Source organism: Malus sylvestris, chromosome 15 (genome assembly GCF_916048215.2).
Source record: "Malus sylvestris chromosome 15, drMalSylv7.2, whole genome shotgun sequence".
NCBI classification, from domain to species: Eukaryota; Viridiplantae; Streptophyta; class Magnoliopsida; order Rosales; family Rosaceae; genus Malus; species Malus sylvestris.
Window position 1 is genome coordinate 47,808,385 of NC_062274.1, and position 27,190 is coordinate 47,835,574.

The following is a 27,190-nucleotide window of genomic DNA, read 5'->3' on the forward strand; positions in this document are numbered from 1 at the left end:
GCGAGCACTCCCATAGGGGACACCACGGCCATTCCAAAACTCTGCTTGGGCAACTTTGTCTGCTAAATGTCTATTCGTCCAACGTTTCCCGTCATTTGAAAAAGGGAAAATTCCTAAAAATAGGATGTGCGTATACACACGCGTCAGCGATCTACACGATGTGTGGCTTAAGGTCTCCTAGCGCCGATTGGTCCACGTGCCCAGAACATGAAAACCACTAGTGGTTTTGTACGCTAAAAGATAGTGGTTTCATTGTCCTCAGGTACACTTTCCTTATATAGCTTTCTGCTGAGGTGAATCATCAGTCCAGCCAAAGCTATTTTGGGCGAAACCTCGGTTTGTCTCCATTCCTTAAAAGCTGTAGCTCCTTCTTTGAGAACCAGGTAAGTTTTAAGTCCATTTTTTTCTTTCTTTTATTCCCTTTAATTTTCTATTTTTTCCATAAATTTAAACTTCTCAATTGCTTCCTTTATTCTATTTCATTGTTTTCTGTCTATTTCCTGGAAAATTTGTTTCAAAATCCACCATTTTGACTTCATACCTGTCCGATCTTGAACTGATTGAAAAATGAATTAGGTTCCTCAAATAGCCGGCTAATCTGTATTGTTCTTCTTCATCTTGTGCATATACATTTATTGGAGTTAGATGATTCTTTTTGAAGTAGTGAATAAATTAATTAATTAACCCAGATTTGGTAGGTCATCGATGGGGAGGGGTAAGATTGTGATAAGGAGGATCGACAATTCGACCAGCAGGCAAGTGACGTTTTCAAAGCGGAGGAGCGGGCTGTTGAAGAAGGCAAAGGAGCTGGCGATCTTGTGCGATGCTGAGGTTGGAGTCATGATCTTCTCCAGCACTGGCAAGCTCTACGATTTTGCAAGCACCAGGTCTTAGTAATTCTATCAACTTTAATTTAACAATATTTAAGCTTGATTGCATCTGTTATACATTGTATTTGATGATATGGCATTCATTCATAGCTTGAGATCCATGTGGAAATGAAGTTAATATGGTTGATATTTAGCCTGTAAAAATGCATGCCTTGTGGTGTTGCATTGTTCACAAATGTCCAACAGATTCTGACTGCAATTAGCTTGGGAATCGCATAAATTATAACATGCAAGGACTACTCATTAGTATATTAGAACTAGCAATTCATTGTTCTCTAACTGAGCAGTGTCTTTTTAAATTTAAATTCCTTTTCTAATTTTCTACTCGTCAAAGATTATTGGCACAAAAATTAACATAGATCTCATAATCACTTCCTCTTGTGTACCATAATGGTATCTCTTATCATTTTCTAAGAAAAAAAGTAAGAAAAATTAGATATGACTTCTAACTAAGGGAGTACATAGTCAATCCAAGACACCGCTTAGTCTTAGGTCAAACGAAGATTACACCCTGTTCTACTAGCAAAGTCACCTTATGTTAAGGAGAGTTTTTGTTTTGACTAAAGGTGAACTAATACATTCTTTGAAAAAAAAGGTAAATTAGTTCTAATGACTACTTAACCAAGGGTTTGTTTCATGTTGTTCCCCCTTATCTTTTTATGCCTCTGTGAAGGAAATTTCTAATTGCTTGTTAGTAACTTTACTTTTAGACAAAACCAGTGAACTTAGTTCTCACTAACCCTATTGTGTAGACTTTGCATTCATTTTAACAAGAAATGTAAGAAGCCAATTTTAAATTAAGTGACAAACTTATAAAACTATACGATAATAGCTTCTGCTTTTTTTTTTTTTTTTTGGAAGTTTAAAATAACCAAAGACTTAGAGGAAAGTGCATGCATAATACCTATGGTTGAACAACTATTTCCTAGTTAACTATGTATGCCATTAAAAATGCATGCATGCATGATATTTAAGAAGCCAAGTTTAATGCATGATATCTATGACATTATTTTCTTCCTAAAAACACCCCTAATTAACTATGTGTACCATTTAAAACAATACGGGTAACTAATACTTTAATTATTTCAACACACATTTCATAATAATTTGAGTTATTTTGGGATAGGATTGGTTGAGGATCCTTCCTTGTACGTTTACTTCATACTTCAAAAATTAATAATGTTTCGCTTTAAAATGACCAAACAATCATCAATTTCTTTAAGAAAGACTCAAATTTGACTGCGAAAAAAATACTTATTAATGAGAAACCAGCAAGTGAAAAAGGCCTTGGCATTAAGTAACATTTAGCCTCCATTAGACAAGAGGTAATTGATTATACCATTTAATTAATGTGGCAAGTCGTTTTTCTAAAACTTAGCTTTTTAAACCATTTGAATTGCCTCAAAATTACTTTCAAAAATTAGCAGTTAAACCATGCAGGTCATTGTGATTCTTTTTGCCTTTCCTCAAAATTTACCCATGTAGAATTGTGGCTTTTTGCCATTATCAACCTCTCAAACCTAAGGCTATTGAGGCTTGATCTAAAACAAACTGGAACTGTTATTGGACAGAGCCTGACTAGGTTCAATAGTATGTGTCCCGAGTGTTGCTTTTGGCCTCAATGCTACAGTATGACTTGAGAGAAAGAGAGAATAGGCGTGCCATTGTTGGAGGTTGCCAACATAAAGTAGTGTATGTGTTTATAGTTGTGTTGTGTTTGCGAGTAGATTTGGCTTCTCAACCAAATGATTGTGGATAGAGTGGGACATTGGTTCAGTTAGGTTTTCTTTTATCCCTCAAGTGAATGAGGACTTGAAATCCAATGCGAAATAAGTGTTTGCCTAAATTAAAAACAAAAGTGAAATAGAAATATAGATGAGAAATTGGATGTAATCATTTCATGATAGTCAAAAATACAAACATTTACAAAAGTGAATGTAGGTTGATGAGCCGGTCTACATAACTTGAAAAGTAAATGAACTTGAAAATGTAAAGAAAGCAGTAAACTCTAGCAAGATTCAGATCATGTAAGGCGAGATAATGCTAGAAGAGTTCATGTCAGACTAGACTGAAGGGAAAACATTGCCTTAAAGAGGTGATCAAGTTTGGTTGGAATGTTCATCAATTGAATCATACCACGGGGTGACAGAATTAAAAATGTTTTAGATCTCAAGGTGATCGTAGATAACGTTTTCTTTGAAGAAAGCTTGGGTTTGTAGATGAAGAGCTGAGAGAGTTTCAGAAAAGCAATTGGTTTGTGCTTAAAAGTAGTTTGGTTGATTGAAGAATTAGTTGATGGTTGTACAATCGTAGAGATTGAAAATGGACAACGAAGGTCTCGAGCTTGAAGGCATATGGTACTATTTATAGGCATCTGGGGAAGAGCAATCTCGATCATATTGTTGAGCTGGAGCAAGATTGAATTGGTTATTTGATGCTAACAATAGCTACAATTTTTGGTTGGTGGTTCTCTGCTGGGATTTACGGTGCATCACATGATTGTTGTGGTGCCATCGTGTCTGGTGACGCATTCCTTGCTTTTCAAGAAAGCGAGAGATTCCCGAAGCTGGGCATCCATGTGGCAGACACGCTTTGAAGAGGATCAAGTCCAAGCACCCGGACAATTGCAAAGTAGTGAGAGCAGTCGCCCGATTAAATACTATCTATTTCTCATCCCACAAAAGTATGAGAATTAAAGTCATAATTAAACGTAGATTGGTCCTATATCAGGCCTTATTTTTTTTATGACTTTAATTCTCATACTTTTGTTGGTTGAGAATTTGATATAATTTAATCGGACTTGGTTTTATATCTAATTTAGATTAAATCCTGTCTTCTGGAGGAATGATTTCAGGAGAACTAGCCAATCGAGGCTAATTCATCGATCCTTATTTTAACATTGACTTTTTTTATTTTAGACTCGCGACTTGCAATAGTCATTAACCTTTGACCGCCTACCAATTTGCTAGTGACCTTTTTTGTCCACCTAGATTTCACAAAAACTTTATTTTCTCCAATTGTATCACCAATGCGCCATGCATGGTGCTGCAATTGGTTGGACGGATTCATTTGGACGGGATTAAAATCTCTTTCAATATTTTAAAGAGAAGTATTCCGTCAGACAAAAAGCTAGTTAGTTCCGCTGTAAGAATTATTAAATTGAGTCTAGTGTGAGAGTCTAGTGTGAGACTGCAGAAATAGAAGTTTGTCATTTGTCTTCTATAAAGAACTAGTGCAAAGGCCGTTCTTCTCTCGAACCCGGAAAGAGAACGAAATATGAATGGGATCATCTATCGTTTCATAAAAAATAAAAAATAAAATTAGATGATACGATTTCCAGATTTTTAAGTATTAAATTACGTATTTTAAAGTAAAACTCACCCTTTTTTTGTCGATTCCATTATTTCCATATATGTTAGTAAACACAAGGAAAGTTAGTGATAAGAAAAATTTGAACACTCATGTTTTACTAAAATCTGAATGATTCAAACTTTAATTTGCAGTAAGTTAGGAATAAGAATGATTTGAACACTCATGTTTGACTAAATCTGAACGATTCAAACTTTAATCCTCCATAGAGGCCCAAGGGTGGCTAGTTAAGAAACCCTAGAAGCGTAGGTGATGGATTAACAGACACAACTTCCCGAAAACCAGAAGCGGCTAACAACCTATACTGCCAGAAAATAGGGAAATGAAATAGGAGAAAGACGGGAGAAGGGAAAAGGGAGGGGAAAACTGAGAGAGAGATGTGGAGTAAAGTAGAGAAGGAAGCTTGAGGGAATGGGAAGGAAGCAGAGGGAGGGATGGGAAAGATGGAGGGAGGGAAGCAGGCTGAAGCTTTTCTCAGTATGTTTCTCGCAAGCGGCGCGAGAGATAGGGAGAGGGAAGCAATGAGAAAAAGGATGAAGGAATCATAAGGAAGGATGGGTGGAAGAAGGAAAATGTAGAGGGTGAAAATGGAAGGGGAAGAGGGAGGAGGGCCAGAAGAAGGTGGGAGGCAGGCTGCTGCCAACCCCAAGTTGGAGCAAAGGGCGATGGCTAGGAGGCTTTCAAATCTAGATTTTCGGGGAGAGTAGGCACAAGGCTACTTTCAGAGGTCAGGGCCCAAAAAGGAGAAAATTTTCATTGTGACGGGAAAATGAGTGGTACATCACATCTCGTGTGCCGGTTACACTGAAAAATCTCTCCCAAAAAGATACATTATTCAATTAAGAGAAAAAGGAGGTTGAAAAGTGATAAGGAAGAGAAACAAAAGGAGAGAGTAGAAGAAAGAAAATGGCAATTAATAGTTTTTTAATGAAAGAAGGATTTTGGTTTTGATATTTTTGAGTTTTAGAAGCGACAGGGTATTCAACTTCTAGTAGAACCAACCACACTTACAAGATAAAGACTATGAAACCCCTCCCGTTCGACTCAGTTCATACATATTTTAACACAAAAACTGTGGACTGAAGTGGTAAGCTAGGTTCAGTTCAATTTTTTTAATACATACGGTATTATGTACATTAAGGAGTGGGTTAAGCATCACAATAAGTTAGCTATAATAATTTGGTTCAATTTTGCTTTTAGTGAGAATTGAACTTATGAGCTCTCACTTATAAGTGAACAAGAATACCACTAGACAATAATACTAAATAGTGGTTTAGGTTGTCTCTTAAGCATGCTGACTTAAAAAACATTGGTCAATTTCGATGTTACATAAGCGGTTGCCCAGGCTCCAGTATACAGGTTCTCCGGTAAATATGTACGCAAAAAAGGGATACCAAATAGAAGGAAGAGTGCTTTACATTATACAAATACTAAAAACTTATCAATGATTCATTGTTGTGTTAGGATCCACTTTTCTTTTTACTTTTTCATTACTCATGAAGATGATATAGATGTTGTCTCGAATTTAACCACCAATTTCAATACATGGTTGATCTAGGTTATGAAAACTTGAACGTGTGGGGTTTATCCACAAGGACCCCGGTGTAATCCAAAAAGAGTTACCACATAATATACAATTTTATGGATAATAACTCATCTCATTTGCCCAATTTTATTTGATCTACTTTCCAGTGTTGATCGAAAGCGCCGATGTGCTTTTTATTTCAAATTAGAGTAGGTTTGGAAGTTCTTTTAAAATAGCTAAAAACGTTTTTTTATTAAAGTTGTTTTAGAACCAATCATTTGTAAAAATGCATGTGAATTCTAAAAATGCATTTGAAGTGCTTCTTTCAGATGGTTTAAGTGAGTTTGATTCTTACATATAGGAATTAGATACCTTAAGTTTGATGTTTGATTCCTATAACATTGTTGCTATGTTGGTGTGTTCTATCTATTAATTCAATGAGCCGTCTACTTGTTTTTCCACTTTGCTTTTTGTTGTTCTCATTTCTCTTTCAAATAGTTAGTCATTTACAATATAAGAATCACAATTTAACATATGCGTGCATAAAATGAAAATTGTGTATTTTTATGAGTAATTTATGAAAGAATATATGTTAAAACGCAATTTGCAAGAATTAGATACGACTTCTTTCTTAGACGTAACTAAGAGATGAGCATTGTCCCTTATTATATGGAAATAAAACTCATACAACAACAAAGTCTTATCCCACTAAGTGGAGTCGACAATATAAATCCTAAAACGTCATTTCGCTAGGTTTTGCGCCAAGCCTTCTGTTAACTCCAAATACTTCATGTATTTTCTTAAAGTCTCTTTCCAAGTCTTCCTAGGTTTACCTCTACCGCATTTTGCCATGGGCCTCTATCTCAAATTCAAATTTTCTAACTAGAGCATCTGTAAGTCTTCGTTTCACATGTCCAAATCACCTTAGTCGATTTTCTCTCATGTGGCAACTCCTACTTTACCACGGATATTCTCTTTCTTAACCATGTCCTTGATCATGTGCCCATATATCCAATTAAACATTCTCATCTCCGTCACACTCATTTTTTGCATGCTTTGATGCTTGACGCCCAAAATTATGTGTCGTAAAGCATTGTTGCCATTATTGCCATCTTATAAAAAATTCCTTGAGCTTAGTAGCATAAGAAGGTCGCATAACACACCCGATCCACTCTTCCACTTCATCCATCCATCTTGTATTCTATGGTTGAGATCTCCATCTAATTCTCCATTCTTCTGCAAGATAGATCCAAGATAACAAAAGTGTTCACTCTTTGGTACTTCCTGGCCTCTAATCTTCACCCTACCTCATTTAGGACCCCATTCCCACTGAACTTGCATTCCATATACCCTGCCTCGACCTACTTAGCCGAAGATATTCTAACATTTCTCGCCAAAGGTTGATCTTCACATTTACAGCATCTCGTGTTTCATCTATCAGCACTATATCATATGCGAAAAGCATACACCAAGGGATATCATCTTGAATATGTCTTATTAACTCAGTCATTACCAATGCAAAAAGGTAAAGACTTAAAGTTGCGCCTTGGTGTAACTCTATGGTTATCAAAATACTGCAATTTTCTATGTCGCCCTTATTCTTGTAGATAGGCACCAAAGTGCTGCTTCGCCACTCATTTGACATCTTCTTCGTTTCCAAAATCTTGTTAAAAGGTTTGTGAGCCATGTTATACCCACCTGCTTTTCTATGCTTCATCTTTTTCAAAGGTACAACCATTTCCTCTTTCATGATTCGGCGGTAGGAGTAATTTCTACACTCTTTCAAGTTACTCAACTCACTCAAAAAAGTTCTCTTTTCGTGTTCTTCATTGAAAAGATTATGAAAATAAACTCTCCGTCTATCTTTCACCGCATTCTCCGTAACAAAAATATTTTCATCCTCATCCTTGATGCACCTTACTTGGTTCAAGTCTTTTGTCTTCCTTTCCAGCCAACTCTCCTTTTTTGGTATGTAATTGCTCAAACATATCGTCAAAAGTTGCTAGCTTCTATTCTCTCATAGCTTTCTTCGCCTCCTTCGGTATTTGTACCTCTCCCAGTTTCCATCTGTTATATCCTTGTATAATGCTTTACAACATTCTTTCATAGCCTTAACTTTTTCCTATACCTCCTCCTTCCACCACCAAGATTCATAGTATAATTTATTGAACTCAAGAATCAAGATCACTTCTATAAGACTCAAGTTGTTTGATACACTGTAAGACTCTTTCCTAAAAAATTGAAATCATGCCTAACAGTGGTGTGTGAGGCCTAACTGAACACATGAGGCTTTCATCACAGTAGTTTACGTACATATACAATGCACGTCTACATTATCGGGACGCATCCATTCCCAATGTATGCATTTTTGTTTGAGTGCTTTGACAAGGAATTAAATTAGGGCTTTATCTTATCCCACCTGTTACATGTTAGACACTTCAACCTCACCTTAGTGCCTCATTTGGTCTTTAGGATTGCTTTATAATGGACAATTTTTCCACATATTCACTGTATGCACAATGCTTCAGTTAAAATGGACAATTCTTGCAGTCTAATGGATATACTTTTTTATTTGGTGGTTTCTTTGTAAGGGCAATCTCGAAAATAAAATTAGAACTGAAGTTTCTTGTCTTTCTGTCTGTATGTGTGCATGTGTGGTTGAGCCTATGTGTACGCATGGATGACTAACACTAGCATTTAGCAACATGTTACATATGTATTAGGTTAATTCATGCCAAAATATGTGCTGCCTATCTGGAATAATATTACATGTCGTTTACACATAGAAGCAAAACACTTTAACCTGATTAAACTTCACTACCATTTTGTAGAACCCGCAGCACGTAGAAAAGCGACATAGTTGAAAACTGATGAGCTTCTATGGAATCAAATTAGAAACTGCAGAAACATTTATACCCGCAGGTGCAAAAACAAAATATGGACCTCCATCAACAGTGTTAGTATATACGACATTTACCAATTACCACTATTATCGTATCCTAGCCCTGTCCAGAAGAAGTTAAAATCAAGTCCTAGGTACTTCCGTAGATATACTGGTTCAATCGTACTAAAGGTTCACCTCACAAGCAACCACCCCTGCACCACAACAGTTCAAAGTGTGGACCTATTCCCGTGCCCATTCTACTCAAGAGCGATGCAGATTATCGGTTTAACTTTGGAGGAACTATATAAGCTCCTTGTAGAACGTAGTTCAGATACTAAGGAAAACTATTGTACATCTGTGTGAAGACCTCACATCATTATAAAGTATGCAGTCCATTTAATCCTGTCCATATATATCAGTTTTTTTTAATATGGAAATGACTGTAACTTGCAAGATGAAATTATAAAGTAGCAAGCTTACAAGAAAATTAGTTGTCGTGGTCTTCAGTTGCCGTGAAATGACTAATGCCGTTTAACAATCCCAGCTATAGAACTAAGAGTTTAGATTAGACTTCTCAAAGTGAATTGTCTAACAAGTAGTTAGCAAAGGAATCGGAAACTTCTCTCTAGTTCCCTGCTACAACATTGTCTGCAAGCAGATATGAAAACCATATGTTTATCAGTAACAACAGCTTACGAAACATATTGCTTGCAGGGAAGTGGATTAAAAAGTTAGTCTAAAATGTTACCATGATATTTCAATTTTCTTTTGTTGTCCGTATACAGATTCTTGAAAACATATTCCAAATGTTTCTTGTGCTAAGTTGGCAAAAAGCAAAAAAGTATCTGACGTAAATGTATCCTCTTACCAGCATAAAATCAGTAATCGAACGATACAACAAAGCAAAAGAGGAGCACTACCAATTTGGGAATCCAGCTTCTGAGGTTAAGGTATTCTTCAGTTCCCTGTCCTGCAGCAGTTTCATTGATAACTTATCTTCAAAACATTGTTAACATGTGAATTTCTTTTAACAGACAGCTCAGAAATAACAAATAGATCATTTTCTAATAAACCATATTCATCAAAACATACGGCAAGATATGTATGTAGACATATATCTTTCTTCTATAAATCTAATGACTAACTAGATTTTAAAAAAATATGTGAGAATAAAATGGAAATTAAACTCTATATCTTTGTTCTATAAATCTTCTTGTGCTATGCTGATTAAAACGCATCAGAAAGCTATTGCTAAGTAATTTAATGAAGTACAGCAGCCACCTCAAAGATTTGTAGGACAGCCAAAGGGTACCGGAAATGATGGTTGCTCTAGCTTATTCTCGAACATAAAGCATAGCATCTCAATGACGCTGCTTTTCAGGAAAAACACATTTCAGAATGACTCACAACTGTAACTTACGCTAGTCGACTTTTCTACAATCGAACAAAACACAAAAATGAAAGCAAACGAAGAAACAACTATTCTTCATACACAACCTAAACTCGTGGTTGTATCATGGAAGATAGAAGTAGGAACAAATCATCTGAAATAAAGTCTCCATATAAATAGTTCAAGTCATCCCATTGGTGGTATTGAATTTCATATCAGCCCCCCAAACTGGGTATACAAACTTCTGCTGGTAAATTGTATATGCGCTCGAGTGAGATTGCACCCTCACCCATCCTAAGAAATAAATGGCCTATATTATTAATAAACATTCTAAAAACATATGGTCGGCAGATAATTAATGTTTATTTGATGAAAAACAAATATTTCTGTAGCAAAGACAAAGAAACTAGACAATAGGGGACAAGGTATTTACTGAATTGCATCCATCTCAAGAACGACAAAACAGAAAAGAATAAAAAAAGTAATTTATAACAGCTTTCTAATCAGAATAGATAGCATGAGAGGACCAATCCTTACCATATGATGTGAAGCCTACCAAGATGTCCAGAGTCCGACTAGTTAAAATGAAACATATTCCCTTTAAGTTTCGGTAACACCATTCCTTTTATTTGTTAGTAGAATACTAGAAAAGGCTTCCTTGCATATTCTTCCTTGATATACAAGCATCCAAAATCTCAAGCATCCAGAAGTACATTTCCAATCACAAATGCCGAAATTGAATCACAATACAAGTGCTTCATTGCATTGAACATTAAATTAATAATATAGTATAAAAGATGAGAAAACGGAGATGTAAAGTGATTGGGAGTCCAGATGAGTATAAACGTACCAAAATCTATTAAAAAAAAATACAAGGTACCAGTAAAAAAGAAAAAAATATAAATTATTCTGCTCAATAGATATGTTGAGGTTCTTTCAAGGATATGAATAAGTATTCATCCAAGAAGCCATTTTATACAGAAAACAAACACTGTTTCTGGATCCTTAGAAACAAACATCCAGATTTTACTTCTATGCTATCACGAGAAAGAACATACGGCGAGCATACAGCTTCAAACTACTTACTCCTTCAAAACTGTCGACTCAATTTCACCACCTTCGTTTGCATACGAAGTCATGGTTAAGGGTTGGTCACAGAAAGAAAACTGTGATAGAAGAGGACTTCCTTGCATAACTAATTGCCAATTCAATGTGCATGTCTGTTTCGCGAGCCAAAAGTCAAGCTCATGGATTTGAAGAACTCCAATGACTTTGTCTTCGTTTAAAGGTAGAGATCAATCAAGAACAGGATTATTTTTCTTCACTCTTGTCAAAGAAACATTGGAGATGGCAGGAAGACTATGAAAGAACTAGATTGCCAAAGTTAATTCAGAACTTAACAAACGCCCTCTGATTCGGAGAGACAGTGGTATCCAAAACCTCCTTCAATCTTGAAGCCAGTGTTTTTGCTATAATTTTATACAATCCAGTTACTAAGCTTATGGGCCTATAGTCCGTCACTTTCAAAGAATCTGATTTCTTCGGGATCAGGCAAATAAATGTCTCGTTCGTCACTGCATTTATTATCCCTTTCTCAAAGAACTCCTCCATGATCTTCATTATATCCTTCTTCAAAATATCCCAACAATGTTGAAACATTTGCATAGAGAAGCCATCTGGTCCTGGTGATTTATCCTTTCCACAATCGAAAACTGCTCTTTGAACTTCTATTTCCTCAAAAGGCCTCTCAAGCCAACTTGCCTGAAGGGCGCTTATTGGAGCCCAATTTATCCCTTCCAAACCCCAACATGCCTTGTCGTTACTGCTGAATAAGGATCTGAAAAAATTGACAATATGCTCTTCGATCTCTTTTGCATCCTCTATTATTCCCCCTCCAACCGACTCTAACCTCTCAATATAGTTTCTCTTCCTTCTCCCATTTGCAACTCGATGGAAGAATTTTGTATTACCATCCCCTTCCTTTGCCCATTCCACTTTGCTTCTCTGCCTCCATTTCACTTCTTCTTTAAAAGCCAAGTCTCCTACAAGGGTTTGGAGTTCTTCCCTTTTACTTCTAGCTTCAAAATCTAAGCCTTCCAACCCCTCTCTCCTGTCCAACTCCTCTATGTTTGTTTCCACTTCTGTCAATACTTTTTCGATCTCGCCGAAGCTCTCCTTACTCCAGCTTTGCACCTTTTTTTTCATGGCTTTTAACTTGATCATAAATTTATAACCCTCCCACCCCTCCACTTGCTCCGATTGCCACCATTCCTTGAATTTATTCCTGAATTCTGGATCTTGGAGCCACATGTTTTCAAATCTGAAAGGACATGGCCCCCATTTCACTTTGTTGGTGTCTAGCTGGACTGGGCAATGATCAGAAATGACCCTAGCCAAGGCCGTTTGTCTAGCCTCAGGGAAGATATCTTCGCAACCTGTAGAGCATAAGAATCTGTCTAATCTCCGACACACAGGTTCTTCTCTGAGGTTTGACCAAGTAAATTGTGCATTGAGCATCTCCAAATCCTTGAGTTCTGTCTCTCTAATGAAATCATTAAAATCCCTCATGCTTTTAGTCAACCTCCCCCCGTTTGATTTTTCATTTATAAATCTAACCACGTTAAAATCTCCTCCTACACACCATCTTGGTCCACACAAACCATAGAGTCCCACCAATTCTTCCCAAAACTCCCTTCTGTCTCTATTTTTACATGGACCATAGACTCCAGATAGCCACCACTCCATCCCATTGGGAGCCATGATTTTTATTGATGCAGAGAAAACACCGATCAGAGATTCAGTTACTGACATATGTTTTGTATTCCAGATTACTGCTATGCCCCCTGATTTTCCTTGAGCAGGGGCATAAATCCAGTCTTTATATCTGCTTCCCCACACACTAGCCACAAGGCTTCTGTCAATCATAGCTTTCTTAGTTTCTTGTAGTATGATGATATCGGGCTGTAACCGTTTGGAATTGCTTTTTCAAAGTTAGCCTCTTCCGTCTACTTCCCAATCCTCTAACGTTCCAGCTAATTATCTTCATTAAAACTGGTATTGCCCCTGTGAAGTTTACTGTCTCCCTTAAAACCATCCTCTTTCTTGCCTCTTCTGACTTTCCCTTTCTTCGCTTCTTGTAACATAGACCTTTTCAACGGAAACAAGGAAATCTTCATTTTAGACAAAAATTTGGAATTTAGATGTTGTGCCTCACTGTTGGCTAATTGGTCTGCCAGTTTTTTCCTTCTTCTGTACTTTAATACTTCCTTGTTTTTTCCTATTGCCTTAGTAACAGACTTCTCCTCGTGATTTGATGCCTCCTCCAACGTTGTCATTGCTTCCAAATTTGAATCTTTGAATAGGTTGTGGAGGTCATCACAGGATAATTCAAAATCTTCAGATGGATGCTGTCCTCATTGCAAATGAAGTGGTAGAAGAGGTGAGGCAGAAAAAAGAGAAGGGATTGGTGCTTAAGATCGACTTTGAAAAAGCGTATGATCATGTTGAATGGAGATTTCTGGAAGAAGTACTTTAAAGAAAAGGTTTTGGCAATAGATGGAGGAAATGGATGCAAGGATGTTTAAGCTCTGCAAATTTCTCCGTTTTGATCAATGGAAGGCCAAGGGGAAAATTTCAAGCTTCAAGAGGTTTGAGACAAGGCGATCCACTGTCACCATTTCTTTTCACCTTAGTAGTCGATGTTTTGAGCAGGTTAATGGAGAAGGCACAAGAAACTGATCTCATCAAAGGCTTGTGTATCGGCCAAGAAAAGGTGGAGATATCTCATCTTCAATTTGCCGACGACACCATTTTCTTCTTGACGGAAGACGAGGAAGTCTGGAACAACCTAATCCAAGTGCTTAATTTATTCTGTTCGGTCTCAGGATTGAAAATCAACAAAGCTAAGTGCTTTTTGGCTGGGATAAATTCAGAGAGTGAGAAACTAAATAGGTTAGCAGTTTCTTGGGGGTGCGAGGTAGGATGCTGGCCGATAAAGTATTTGGGGCTTCCCCTTGGAGGAAGGCCAAGAGCAATAAAGTTTTGGGATCCGGTGGTAGAAACAATGGAAAGAAGACTTCAAAGTTGGAAGAAGGCTTTCCTATCCAGAGGGGGTAAATTAATTCTAATTCAATCAGTCCTGGGAAGCATGCCGATTTACTATATGTCCTTGTTCAAAATTCCATGCGGGGTAAGAGGACGTCTAGAAAAATTAATGAAGGAGTTTCTATGGGAAGGCATGGAGGAGGGTAAGAAAACACATTTGGCCAAGTGGGAGTTAGTTACTAAAAACAAGGAGGAAGGAGGTCTAGGGGTGGGGAACTTGAGGAATCAGAACGAAGCATTATTGGCTAAGTGGTTGTGGCGACTCCCAAGGGAGTCACAGTCTCTGTGGCACAAGGTGATAAGAAGTAAGTATGGGCTACAAGCTAATGGATGGGATGCACTTCCACAAAGGAGGGTTTCAAGTCGAAGTCCATGGAAAGACATTTCGAGTGGTTCTCATCAGTTTCTCAGCTGCTGCACGTTTGAGGTGGGCAACGGAGAGAGGGTGAGGTTTTGGGAGGATGGGTGGTTAACAGGGGGACCGCTGAAGGAGCAATTCCCCAGACTATTCCTACTATCGAGGAAGCATAATCAAAACATCTCAAGCTTCGTGGAAGTTTCATCAAATCCTTTGAGTTGGAACTTTGATTTTAGGAGAAACTTGAATGAGATGGAGATAGTAGAGGTGGCCACATTATTACAGAAACTGGAAGAGGTTCGATTGTCTCCATTAAAGATGGATATCAGAAGGTGGAATCTGGAGGCTTCAGGTTTGTTCTCATGCAAATCTTATCGTTCATTACTGAGCAACAATGGGAGTGTGCACTATTTTCCACCCTACCCACAGATCTGGAAATCAAAAGTTCCTCCGAAGGTTAAAATACTTGTATGGCTTGTGGCCAATGGGAAACTAAACACATGCGACAGAATTCAAAGGAGAAACCCTCTTATGTGCTTATCACCACATCGGTGTAGCTTGTGCAAAGCCAAGGAGGAGAGTGTAAATCACATCTTTCTTCATTGCTCCTACTCGATCCAAATATGGTGGAAATTGTTACAGGAGGTTAAAGCAAGTTGGGTCATTCCTAAAGGGTGTTTTGAGCTACTAAGCACAAACTTTAAGGCACTTGGAAAAAGGAAAAAATCCAAAGTTTTGTGGGGTTGTCTGGTATCGGCAATTTTCTGGAATATATGGCTGGAACGCAACAAGAGGATTTTTGAAGATTATACTGGAGTGGGGGCAGAAGAACTTTGGGGGAGAGTAAAATATTGGGCAGCTCTTTGGGCCTCAGTCACTAAAGAGTTCAATAATGTTTCTCTATCTCAAATACTATGGGATTTGTTAGCAGCAGTTAAGTGAGCTAGGTCTAGAAATGGCTGTTGTAGCCAAATCCTAATGGTTTTTCCTTGTTATACAGTTAGTGGACTTCTTATCCACTTCTGTGCTGTTATCTATTCTTTAATAAAATTGTTTCTTCTCAAAAAAAAAATTCAGAACTTAATGTTGTTTCATCAGCCAAAGCCGTGATGCTCTTCATTTGCAATTGCAGAGGAAATTAACCGGCAAAGAAACCAACTGATGCATCACAAGGACGGAGTTCCAATAGATGCACACCTTTAGAAATTATTCCATTAAAAGATAGTTCGTTATCCTTGACAAATCATAGCAAGAAAGTAGCAAAATCTTGGAAGCTCAGGCATTAATAATTCCAAACACAATATTGGAACCAAGGAGCAAAGGCTGAATTGCTAACCTCCCAAGTTCAGTAACAATGGGACAAGAGGTTATTGATATGACAAAGCATCACATATGCTGGCTCCCATATGAGTGAAGTTGCTTCAGTAATAAGAAATTTGTTCCTGATCTACAGGGCATCTCTTCTTACTCTGGGGTGTTTCAATTCAATCATGGAGCTCTGAGCGAGGGCGAATGCAATTATTGGTAAGGCTAATCCCAGAGGCAGTAAAAACCTTGCTCCGAGAATTTTTCCAGTTCCACTTTTCTTTTCCCTACAAAAATTCCTCTTTAAATGAGTGCATATAGGTATGTGAAATCAATGAAAGAATATAGGGCAAGAAAACATTAAGGTATTGCTGGCTCCCTTTTTCCCTTGATCAGATAAATCGAGTTCAATGTGCATACAAAGGCATTATATGTGCATGCATGTGCCAAAATGCTAATCAATCAATGACTCATATTCCCGGATTAATCCTGTCGATAGAGACATTCATGTAGTGAAAACTTTCATTTCTGAATCAGCCAAATTTCCTCCTTTGCATAACTGTTCCCAACTTTCCAAATAGGCTCCTAGGTTTGTGTTATAATAGGCACCACACTGAGTAAGGCCGTTGGAATATGCTAGAACTCTTTGGACGTCTGCTCAAACCAATCTTATGTGAAAGGAATTTGTAAGGACTACACTTTGGCTCAAGCCTATAATAAGATTCTTCTTCCCTTCTACCAAACAATATTACCACAAAGTAATTCTTCAACTTCTTGGTCATTGTTGCAACCCTAAAGAAACCAGTCTTACCTTCAGAGGGAAAGACCATTACCAAAAGCCAGCTTGGTTCCGTTGTCTCTCCACTAGCCGACTCAAAGCATACCCACTAAATACCTAAGACCTCTTAAATACTCCTCCAACACCCAAGGGCTAAAATATTAAGGTTTGGGACTCTCCGTCCTTGTCCTCGATTTAGGGTTCAGAGACCAAAAGAGCCATCTTGGCTCTCTTGTCTTTCCACTAACTGACTCAAAGCACACCAGCTAAACACCTAAGACCTTGCAAAATACTCCTCCAGCACCCAACGGCCAAAATATTTAAGGTTTGAGACTTTGCGCTCCTGTTCTCAGTTTACAGTCCAGAGGAAAAGACCCTCACGAAATGAACCACCTTGGCTCTCTCATCTCTAAACTAACCGACTCAAAGCATACTCACTAAATACCTAAGACATCACAAATGCTCCTCCAACACCCAAGGGCCAAAACAATTACAGGTTTGAGACTTTTCATCCCTACTCTCGGTTTAGGGTTAAGAGGGAAAGACCCTCACCACGAGCCACCTTGGCTCTCACATCTCTGCACTAACCGACTCAAAGCATACCTACTAAATACATAAGACCTCACAAATATTACTCCTCCAACACCCAAGGGCCAAAATATATAAGGTTTGAGACTTTTCATCCCTGTTCTCGATTTAGGTTCAGAGGGAAAGACCCTCACCAAATGAGCCACCTTGGCTCTCCCGTCTCTCCACTAACCAACTCAAAGCATACCCACTAAATACCTAAGACCTCAGATATATTGCTCCTCCAACACCCGTGGGCAATAAAATTAAGGTTTGAGACTTTTTGTCCATGTTCTCAACATTTTCTAAAGTGAAAAAAGCAATGTGATGTAGGATTGCAATCTTGAGCTTCCAACTATCATTCTAAAAAAAAAAATCAAATAAATAAGGATTCATATATGTTCAGTACCAAATAAAACTAATATTTGCTAGCTGTAGTGCAGGAAATTACACATGTTTAATGTCAAAGTTCATATCTCCCCCAGCCTAGTGTTAATCGACCCGAATTTATCAAACGTGTTGATGTTATCATGCACCTGACTTGGCATGAGGGACAGAGCTACAGAAAGTAAAAAACAATACATTGTCACATGTCCAGCCATCGTTCCAAGAGGGATAAGGGAAATTTCACACCTAAAACCTTACTACACCTACAGTAAATATGAAGTGCAAACCTCAATACACAGTTACAAACACCCTATACGAAACAAACTTTTATTTTGTCGAGGTATTCGACTCATTAGGACAAAGGATGCATGCAAGAAGAGTGCAAATGAGTCAAGACTAGTTGATATGGTCTCAGACAAGCGTATAAGTGACCCCCACTTCATGCTGGATCTCAGCTCATCCGAAATGACAAAGTTCAAGCTCTCTTTTTTACTTCATGAGTTTTTAAACAACCCCAGTTTAGGCTTGAGCTTGAATATAAGATTGAAAAATAAATAAAAAAAACAAAAAAACAAAGAACTCAAATTTGGAAAGGTGATTTGAGACACACACACATATATGTATACATGACGAATAATGAGAATTCAAATATTTATTACACTACAATCGGCTTGCAGAACATTGCTAAAACCCCAAACAAGCTCCAGACGTGATTATTCTTTTTTACTACTGATGATTTAATCATCCATTGCATTATGTAAGAATTACGTTTAATTCTAAAATTTTGAAGGGAATATCCAAATACTTTTCTAATGCATGTCAAAGTGACAACACGAACGAACATCATTTCATACTAGCAAAATAGATTTTCACTTAGTTAGCCAACAGAGTAGAAAGTAACTTGTCCTTAATTTACCAGATTTGAGAAAGACTGCCTTTCACCATGAAATGTATCCGAAAGTCTACATGTAGTCATTTCTCAATACATTGTCCTTTTTCTTTGTTCGGCACCACTTAATACATGTAAACATTACAATGGGACTTTTTCTCTATATTATGCAAAGAGTGAAGAAAGGGGAAAATAAAGAAGATAAAACTGACTCAGAAGATGAAAGACAGATAAAAAAAGCTATACGTCAATAGATGGACACAATTATCCATTCAATAGTCTCGTACAAGAAAAATGGTAGTGCAAATCTGAAATGGTTACTTCACCGAACTACATAACATAACGTCCAAATAGGAGTTACATATAAGAAACTTTAGCTGTTGGTTGAAATCAAAAGATGTTATGAGTAAGAATATTCTTGTAGGTTAATATAAGCTCATAATTTTTCTTGCACATTATCATAGGTACATGAACAAAAGTTTGTGATAGTTACAACCTGTAATATTATACAAATGAGATTATTGCTTTAATTGTACTGAAATTTTCAGTTTCGAATTCAAATTTGTTCATTCCAATAGTTATGACTAAAGATGGTCCCCTTTTTACTTCCTAGATATGGCAAAGGGAAGCAGCAATGTTGAGGCAACAACTTCAAAACTTGCAAGCAAGCCATAGGTATTATGATTTTCCTTTCTATCATAAAAACGTTGTAGCATATTATAACGGAGACACACTATCATTAGCAAAAGACAATGCACGAGAAATAAGAAGTGAAATAAGAAGTTAAAATTTCACAATGCAATTAGGATATTTTGTGCCATGTACACTATAACTACAAGGCCTTGCCCCTTAGATACGAGAAGTTAACGTGCATGTGTCTAAACACCATTTTCTGACTCCCTTATGGAACTTGTTCTTTAATCTATGCGACAATAGACTAAACTTAGCAACTAGAGAAGAACTAGAAATCAATGTATTAAAATTGTGAGACGTGGGTGAGGCATCCAAGGGATAGCCCGGCCTAGGCGTGAGGAGTGAGGCGAAGCCTCACGGGACCTAAATTTTTTAATATATACAGTGAGCGTACACATACATTATATTGAAAAAAAAAAGATTATTAATCAATAATCATCTTGGGCACACACATATATTATAAATATATACACACATATATATACATATTATATATATATATATATAAAATAAAGGATGAAAAGCACAATGAACACACATATAACAATGCACGCAGACAGCACATATATCCATTATATAAAAAAAATAAAAAAATAAAAAAATAAAAAAAAGGCAGAGAGACGATGGTGCAAGGAAGAGGTATGAGGCAATTAAAACCCTACCCAAAATTTGGGTTTGGGAGTGAAAAAAAAAAAAAAAAAAAACCCTGAGGCACGCCTAGGCGGCTCCGGCAAAGCCTTCCGCCCACTCCCTCAAAACAGAGGTGGCAACCCTCACGCCCAGCCTCAGAGGACGCCTAGGCACGCCTTAGGGCGCACCTTTTAAAACATTGCTAGAAATATACAAGATTTATACTAGTTCGGCATAACTTTTGTTTACCTCCAGTTGTGATTTCTCTAGGTAGAGAAACCATGGCTTCTTTGATTAATAATAGTATAGAGTACTTTTGCAAACACTAGAACTAATCCCTCTCTTCTGTAAGCTGTCTCTGTTTTCTGCTTGCTTTTCAACCCTTGCTACACCTTATTTATAAGTATAGGGTGCAATTTACACTCCTATTAATCTGATTAGGTCACCAAATCTACTTGGGATAGGAAAGCACCCTTCATTCCTATTCCGCTTCTTCTTTTAGGATTCCTAATTTAATTGTACAAGAACATTTATTCTTTCATAATCCTTAATCCTTGTAAGACAAGAATTTGTGCACCTTAGCTTTCCTAATACAATCCTAATCAAAATAGGAGTATAACAAAAGACAAACCAAATCCTAACAATCTCCACCTTGGTGAGTCGAACCAAGTCTTGACTATTGCAACCCAGAGTATCTTCGAAGCTTCTTTAAGCAACTTTATAAATCTTCAAGAACCTTCACCTTGGCAAACTTCTTCTTGCCTCATTGCACCTCAAGTGAGAAGGTGCTCCACCCCAAGCAATCAACAAGATTGATCAAGTTCAAGCAATGTTTGAATTTCTTGGCCAACACTATCTTTGTAATGGAATATGTGGCATTGTCATTCGTGTTAACTTTTTTTAACCCAAATCTCCTTGGACTCCCCCTAATTCCGGATTCTATGATACCTCACTTCATTGTACTTTGATCTTCTATGAAAAACCAGTTACAAGTGAATGGTGCTTTGACTGTCACATTTCAGCTTCAGGTAATATTATGGCTTTCCAAGCCACTAAGCCAAATTGCCTCCTTTCTTAACTCTACTTTAGTGTCAACAAAACTGTAAGAGGTTGTAGTAGTGCCCTCCAACTAATTGGTCCTCCTGCGCCTATAAAGAGATAACTAGAAGTTGACCTTCTCTTTTCTAAGTCCTCAGCATAGTCAGCATCAACATATCCCAACACCGGATTTTGTGATACCTCACTTCATTGTGCTTTGATCTTCTATGAAAAATTTGATTTTTTGACAAGTGAATGGTGCTTTGACTGTCACATTTCAGCTTCACATAATATTGAGTGATCCTCAGTTGGCTTACCAAGCCACTAAGCCAAATTTCCTCCTTTTTGAATTCTACTTTTGTGGTCAACAAAATTGTAAGAGGTTGCAGTAGTGCCCTCCAACTGATTGGTCCTCATGCGCATGTAAAGAGATAACCAAAAGTTCACCTTCTCTTGTCTAAGTCCTCAGCATAGTTGGTATCAACATATCCCAACACCTTAGAGCCTGATGTTACCCAAAGAAGCTCCCCCCTAACTCTCTTCTTCAATGACAGTACCAACTAAGCTTGAGCTATCTTCCATTTTAGCTTTCTCGTCCTTCCAAATCTCAAATCTTGCAATTCCTCTTCCAATGATTCGTAGAACCACATTCGAAAATCCTTCTTTTCCTTTTTCTTCTTGGATTTCGACCTACTCATGTTGTTGTTCTTCTCTGCCTTCGTCTTTTCCCGACCTTTCTCCTTGCCCTTGGCATAAAGATCTTAAGAGCCTTCAGTTATATCCTCCAGTTTAACATATGACTGAAGTGCTTGAATTATGTCCTCAAGCCGCAGGAACTATTTCCAAACATTAAAGTTGTTCGAAAGTGCTTAAATGACGAGGGTAGAGACCTTAGCAAGATGATGGCCATATCATCATCTTTGTTGGTTTCTTTGACCTTCTGAAGATTGGCTATGCAATTTTGGAACCTGCATACATGATGTTCAATATTACACCTTCTTCAAGTCGAAGCCCGAATAGTTCATCCTTGAGAAACAGTTTATTGGACACTGTTTTGCCCATATAAACCTTCTCCAACATGTCCCATGCTTTAGTAGTCATCATTTCTATGATGTGGGACCAAACTGATTTCGTGAGATTGAATCCCAATAGAACTTTTGACCTTCTTGAGAATCTTGGTCCATGTTGCTTGTCATGGTCTTAGGCTTCTTACTAAGGAGTGCATCATCCAACTCCTGCTATATCAGTATGCTCTTCTCATCCTTTGCCAGTCTGTGAAGTTATCCTTGCCATCAAAATGTTTTAACGCATGCCTTAAGCTTCCTAGGAGCACGAACGTTTTCCTCTTGCCATCGCAAAACACCTTGAACCAAGCACTTAATACCAATTGTTGTTATTCTGAATATGGAACTTGTTCTTGGATGTATAACGCAATAGAGTAAACTTAGCAAAAGAGAATAACTAGAAACATACAATATTTATACTGGTTCGGCAGAACTTTTGCCTACATCTAGTTGTGATTTCTCTAGGTAGAGAAACCGCAGTTTCCTTGATTAAAAATAGAGTATACCGTACTGTTGCAAACCCTAAAACTAATCCGTCTCTTCTCTCGGCTCTCTCTATTTTCTGCTTGCTTTTCAACCCTTGCCACACTCTATTTTAAGTATAAGGTGCGCTTTACACTCCTATAATCTGATTAGGTCTCCTAACCTATTTGGGATAGGAAAGCACACTTACATTCTTGTTTCGTTTCTGCTTTTAGGATTCTAATCTAATTGTACAAGAAAACTTATTCTCTCCTAATCCTTGTAGGACAAGAATGGGTGCACCTTAGATTTCCTATAATCCTAAACAAAATAGGACTATAACGAAAGACGAACCAAATCCTAACAAAAATGACTTACTAAGTAAGGTGATAGTGACTGACCAACTAGAGTGGGTTAAGTTTTAAGTGATGAGAACCTGAAAGTTTGGTTGGTTGGAAACTTAGAGGGCGAACCTAGATTGAAGCCCTTGCAAAATCCAAAATGAATTTTTGGCAACAGAAATTATTGCTTTTGTTTTTAAGTTTAAATAGAAACCCCACGAGAAAATTAAAATAAGGGAATTGGAGCACAGAGGCTAGGGCTTTTGCTCTTCCTAATTGTTGTTTTGAATCTCTTTTTCTATATAGTCTGTATTTAACAGAACATGTGAAAAGTAAAAGCGCAAGAGCTCGGGCTCGGACCTACTCCCTACAGGAAAACAAACAAGCTAGTCACAAACAGCCGGAGCTAGGGGCGTAGTTTGTTATTCTACTGCAAGCTATGACATATATTATCCGTCTCTTCTCTCGGCTCTCTCTGTTTTCTGCTTGCTTTTCAACCCTTGCCACACTCTATTTTTAAGTATAAGGTGTGCTTTACACTCCTATTATCTGATTAGGTCTCCTAACCTATTTGGGATAGGAAAGCACACTTACATTGCTATTTCGTTTCTGCTTTTAGGATTCTAACCTAATTGTACAAGAAAACTTATTCTCTCCTAGTCCTTGTAGGACAAGAATGGGTGCACCTTAGATTTCCTATAATCCTAAACAAAATAGGACTATAACGAAAGACGAACCAAATCCTAACAAAAATGACTTACTAAGTAAGGTGATAGTGACGGACCAACTAGAGTGGGTTAAGTTTTAAGTGATGAGAACCTGAAAGTTTGGTTGGTTGGAAACTTAGAGGGCGAACCTAGATTGAGACCCTTGCAAAATCCAAAATGAATTTTTGGCAACTGAAAGTATTGCTTTTGTTTTTTAAGTTTAAATAGAAACCCCACGAGAAAATTAAAATAAGGGAATTGGAGCACAGAGGCTAGGGCTTTTGCTCTTCCTAATTGTTGTTTTGAATCTCTTTTTCTATATAGTCTGTATTTAACAGAACATGCGAAAAGTAAAAGCGCAAGAGCTCGGGCTCGGACCTACTCCCTACAGGAAAACAAACAAGCTAGTCACAAACAGCTGGAGCTAGGGGCATAGTTTGTTATTCTACTGCAAGCTATGATATATATTATACAAGTACATGAGAAAAATAAAATTGGGGCCCCTCCAAAACTGGAGCCTACACAAAGGCACCATAACCATGCGTATGATTTTATTCTAGGACAAACAAGTACAGAATCTATCTTGTTACTTAAGGAACTCGTGAAATAGCTCAAAAGGGAAAAAGGAAAGATCTTATGTCGTCATAGAACTCCGGCAGTCATTTCTTAACATTGAATGCACTGCGTTGAACCAATTGGCATTTTCCATGATTTTATACCAGATGCTAGATTATGAGGGCTTGAGAAATCTTCATAACAAGCTATAGAATTTTCCCTAGGAAGTGACATTGTTTATACTCATACAAGATAGTCTACACTGCAACCTACGGGAAGAGGACAATCCGATGCTTAAATAATGGATTAGGTATAGGTGAAAATTAAGCGATTATCTAGGATAAGGATGTTTGGCATCAAACAGAATTGCTATGCATCTCATAAATCCATGTCACTATTGGATTTAAGATGTCCAAAGTCCATGTTTAGGGCCTAAATAATGCTTTTGTCATGACTAAAGGCAAATGATGGGAGAAGAGCTTTCTGGTCTAAATGTGAAAGACTTACAGAATCTGGAGAACCAATTGGAAATGAGTCTTCGGAGTGTCCGAATAAAAAAGGTACGAGCAGTCACTCAATTTCTGAAAATCATCTATTTACATAAGGTCTTCCATGGTGCTAAATCACTTTTGACTTCTGTAGGACCAACTTTTAATGGATGAAATAGAAGAACTAAACCGAAAGGTTAAAATCTTGCAAAACTTTGGTACTACTTTTCAGTCTTTTCCTCTTTATTACTTAAGGAGCTAAATGTTAAAGTCTGTGTGCAGGGGACCCTCATTCACCAAGAAAATATAGAACTGTATAAGAAGGTAAACCTAATTCGTCAAGAAAACATGGAGTTATCTAAGAAGGTACTGGTTTTGAAACTAAATAAACTTCAACTTATTAGGGAGAATGACAAGTCATCCAAGTCTGCTACTGTTAATAATTCTGTTACTGTAAATTAACTGATTGTATTAGTTGTGATTAGTTAAGATAGTTATAAAGTAGTTAGGGGTATCTATGTAAATAGCCAAAGGCTATATATATTCCTACACAATGTGTAAAGTTCTCAGTCAAGTAAATACAATCAAGAAAACTTACTGTTGAAGTTTTCTGTTTCTACACAACTATCCAAGAGTAATAAAAATCTATAATCCAACCTACAAAAAATTTCAACATTTTTTCCGCAACACCTTAACAGAAGTTTCACATCCCAGGTTTATGGAACAAGGAATGTAAACGAAGCAAATCGAAACACTCTTCTGACAAATGGTCAAGGTATTGAAGAGGACTCAAATGGACCTGTCCGTCTCCAGCTTAGCCAGCCACAGCAGCAAAGCTACGAGCCACCAGCAAGGGCAACAAATCTGGGGTATACCTTCTTCCTAAAACTACACTGTCCATTATGATTACCACTTTCAATTTTCCATTTATTGATCAAACTGTTTTATGATGACTACAGCAGACTACAATTACACTAGCAAAGAAGATGCATCATATTAGGATAATGTTATTTTATTTCTCAAGAACAAGGCTGATGGATTCAAATTCATGTTCTATCACACTAGTGGTAAAAGAGCTGCAGAACAATCCGCAAAAGGACCTTGATTTGAAAACAATGATTTGATGTGTGTGTGACAATCAATGAAACCAGCTACATATGTAAAGATGAGATCAATACATAATAAAGAATAATTGACTTGCACTTCCCGTGCAGCTCAACTTTTAGAAATCTCTAAGTCTATCAGCATCTGTGAAACAAACTTTCTCTGAAAAATATTGCAATGTTTATATGCATGTCATCAATTTTTTTACACAAAACATGTGAACACCAGCACTTGGTTTGAAAAAAGATGAAAATATAAAGGGAAAGAAGCAAAACCATTCGACTTACTGCATTAAAGTTCAGTCCATTTAAGTATTGAATTTCAAAAAATGGTGTATGCGGTGTTTACCTTCTTGTCCACGCAGTCTGATATTACATAGAAGGCATCTACAATGATTTGCCGTCCTGACTGCAATATAATGTTCAGCAAGGAAGTAATAGGTAGTTAAGCACAGTAAGCAAAATCAAGCCATATATAAATTCACTGAAACAATCATTAAATGTACACAGAATTCTCTGATACAATAATTAAAAAAACCTCTAGGACATCTAATTAAATAAATTCAAACCAGTTGGAAAGAAAATCATGCATAGTCAAATCGAAGTAAAATTATAAAAATGCTGGTTATGATCACATGTAGATTCTGGACCATTTCTGAGTGAAACAACATAAAACAGGTGAGTACAATGCAGTGCAATCCACAAATATTAGGCCTCCAGGACTATGAAAAAGTATCTTATATCAAATTAGGACTAGTAGACTTTACATGCCCAGGTTCAAGACTTCAGAATATCCCATGCCACTCTATGGTATTTGTTTTCATAGACATAGTTCTTAATAACCATAGCCAGATCCATGTTTCCAAGTTTACAGATTCATGCACCAAATAATAAACAACAGAAATGGATAAAGTTACAAGAGATCTATGGACCGCAACGCAAATCCCATAGTGGAATTCTAAAGTACTACCAAGACATATGAAAGACTTCCTATTGGATAGGGAAGACCGCATAATCATGCCACATTTGAGATTCAACTTTTGGAAAGTAGGGAAAAATAACAATTCATGAGATTAGGTATATCAACAACTAAGGCCTGCCTAGCATAGCTTGCAAGGAAAGGATCAGAAACATGTTAAAATAAAAATTCTTGGTCTTCAAATGATTCTGGGCCATTTCATTTTATTGTAAAATAATATGCAATTCAACTCCTGTCAGACCAATGGATTATAAAGAGAAAGGAAAAGTATGATAACAGTTTGAGCATTTTCAAGCATAACTCCAGAACTCAATGCTATTTCTTAAAACAACAAAAATAAATAAATTAGATATAAAAAAAGGAACCACGAACATCTGACAATATGTTTTATTTGCCACTATATCCCAATGGATTTTTTGTTTTTTTTTTTTGCGTCAAATATCTCAATGGCTATTTCAAGAGAAGCAAAATGCACGTTTAAGAATACAACAGTCAATGGTATAATTTCATGTTGCTTCCTGAAACAATAATAGTACTTTGAAGGACAAAACAATATTCCAAGATAAGACAGTATTTTAGCAGGAAAAAAATAATGCATTCAACAAAATTGAAGCATATGCTGTTGTATTTGGCAAGAGTCAATAGGACTTTGAAAGCTAAAATCTTCCACAAAAGAAATAGCTG

At 37.2% G+C, this 27,190-nt stretch overlaps 1 protein-coding gene across 6 annotated transcripts; it reads left to right on the top strand.

Annotated features, from left to right (window-relative positions):
* Positions 1–222: 222 nt before the first annotated feature.
* LOC126604536 (MADS-box transcription factor 23-like) lies at positions 223–25,653 on the top strand. Of its 6 annotated transcripts, none has more exons than XM_050271822.1 (9): positions 223–383; positions 699–887; positions 9,540–9,618; positions 19,060–19,121; positions 24,397–24,496; positions 24,579–24,620; positions 24,707–24,748; positions 25,139–25,293; positions 25,384–25,653. In XM_050271822.1, the coding sequence occupies exons 2-9, from the start codon at positions 706–708 to the stop codon at positions 25,400–25,402; spliced, it is 681 nt and encodes a 226-aa protein (XP_050127779.1). In that variant the 5' UTR covers positions 223–383; positions 699–705; the 3' UTR covers positions 25,403–25,653. The 6 variants fall into 6 exon arrangements, with proteins under 6 accessions (XP_050127779.1, XP_050127775.1, XP_050127774.1 ...); XM_050271820.1 differs by having other exon boundaries at positions 233–383; positions 24,707–24,790; XM_050271821.1 differs by having other exon boundaries at positions 234–383; positions 24,707–24,790; positions 25,387–25,653.
* The last annotated feature ends 1,537 nt before the right edge of the window (positions 25,654–27,190 follow it).

Coding starts and splice junctions, on each gene's coding strand:
- LOC126604536 (XM_050271818.1), top strand. CDS start 706: ATGGGGAGGGGTAAGATTGTGATAAGGAGGATCGACAATTCGACCAGC. Junction 24,497..24,578: donor GGAGTGTCCGAATAAAAAAG/GTACGAGCAGTC, acceptor TGACTTCTGTAG/GACCAACTTTTAATGGATGA. Junction 24,791..25,138: donor ACATGGAGTTATCTAAGAAG/GTACTGGTTTTG, acceptor TTCACATCCCAG/GTTTATGGAACAAGGAATGT.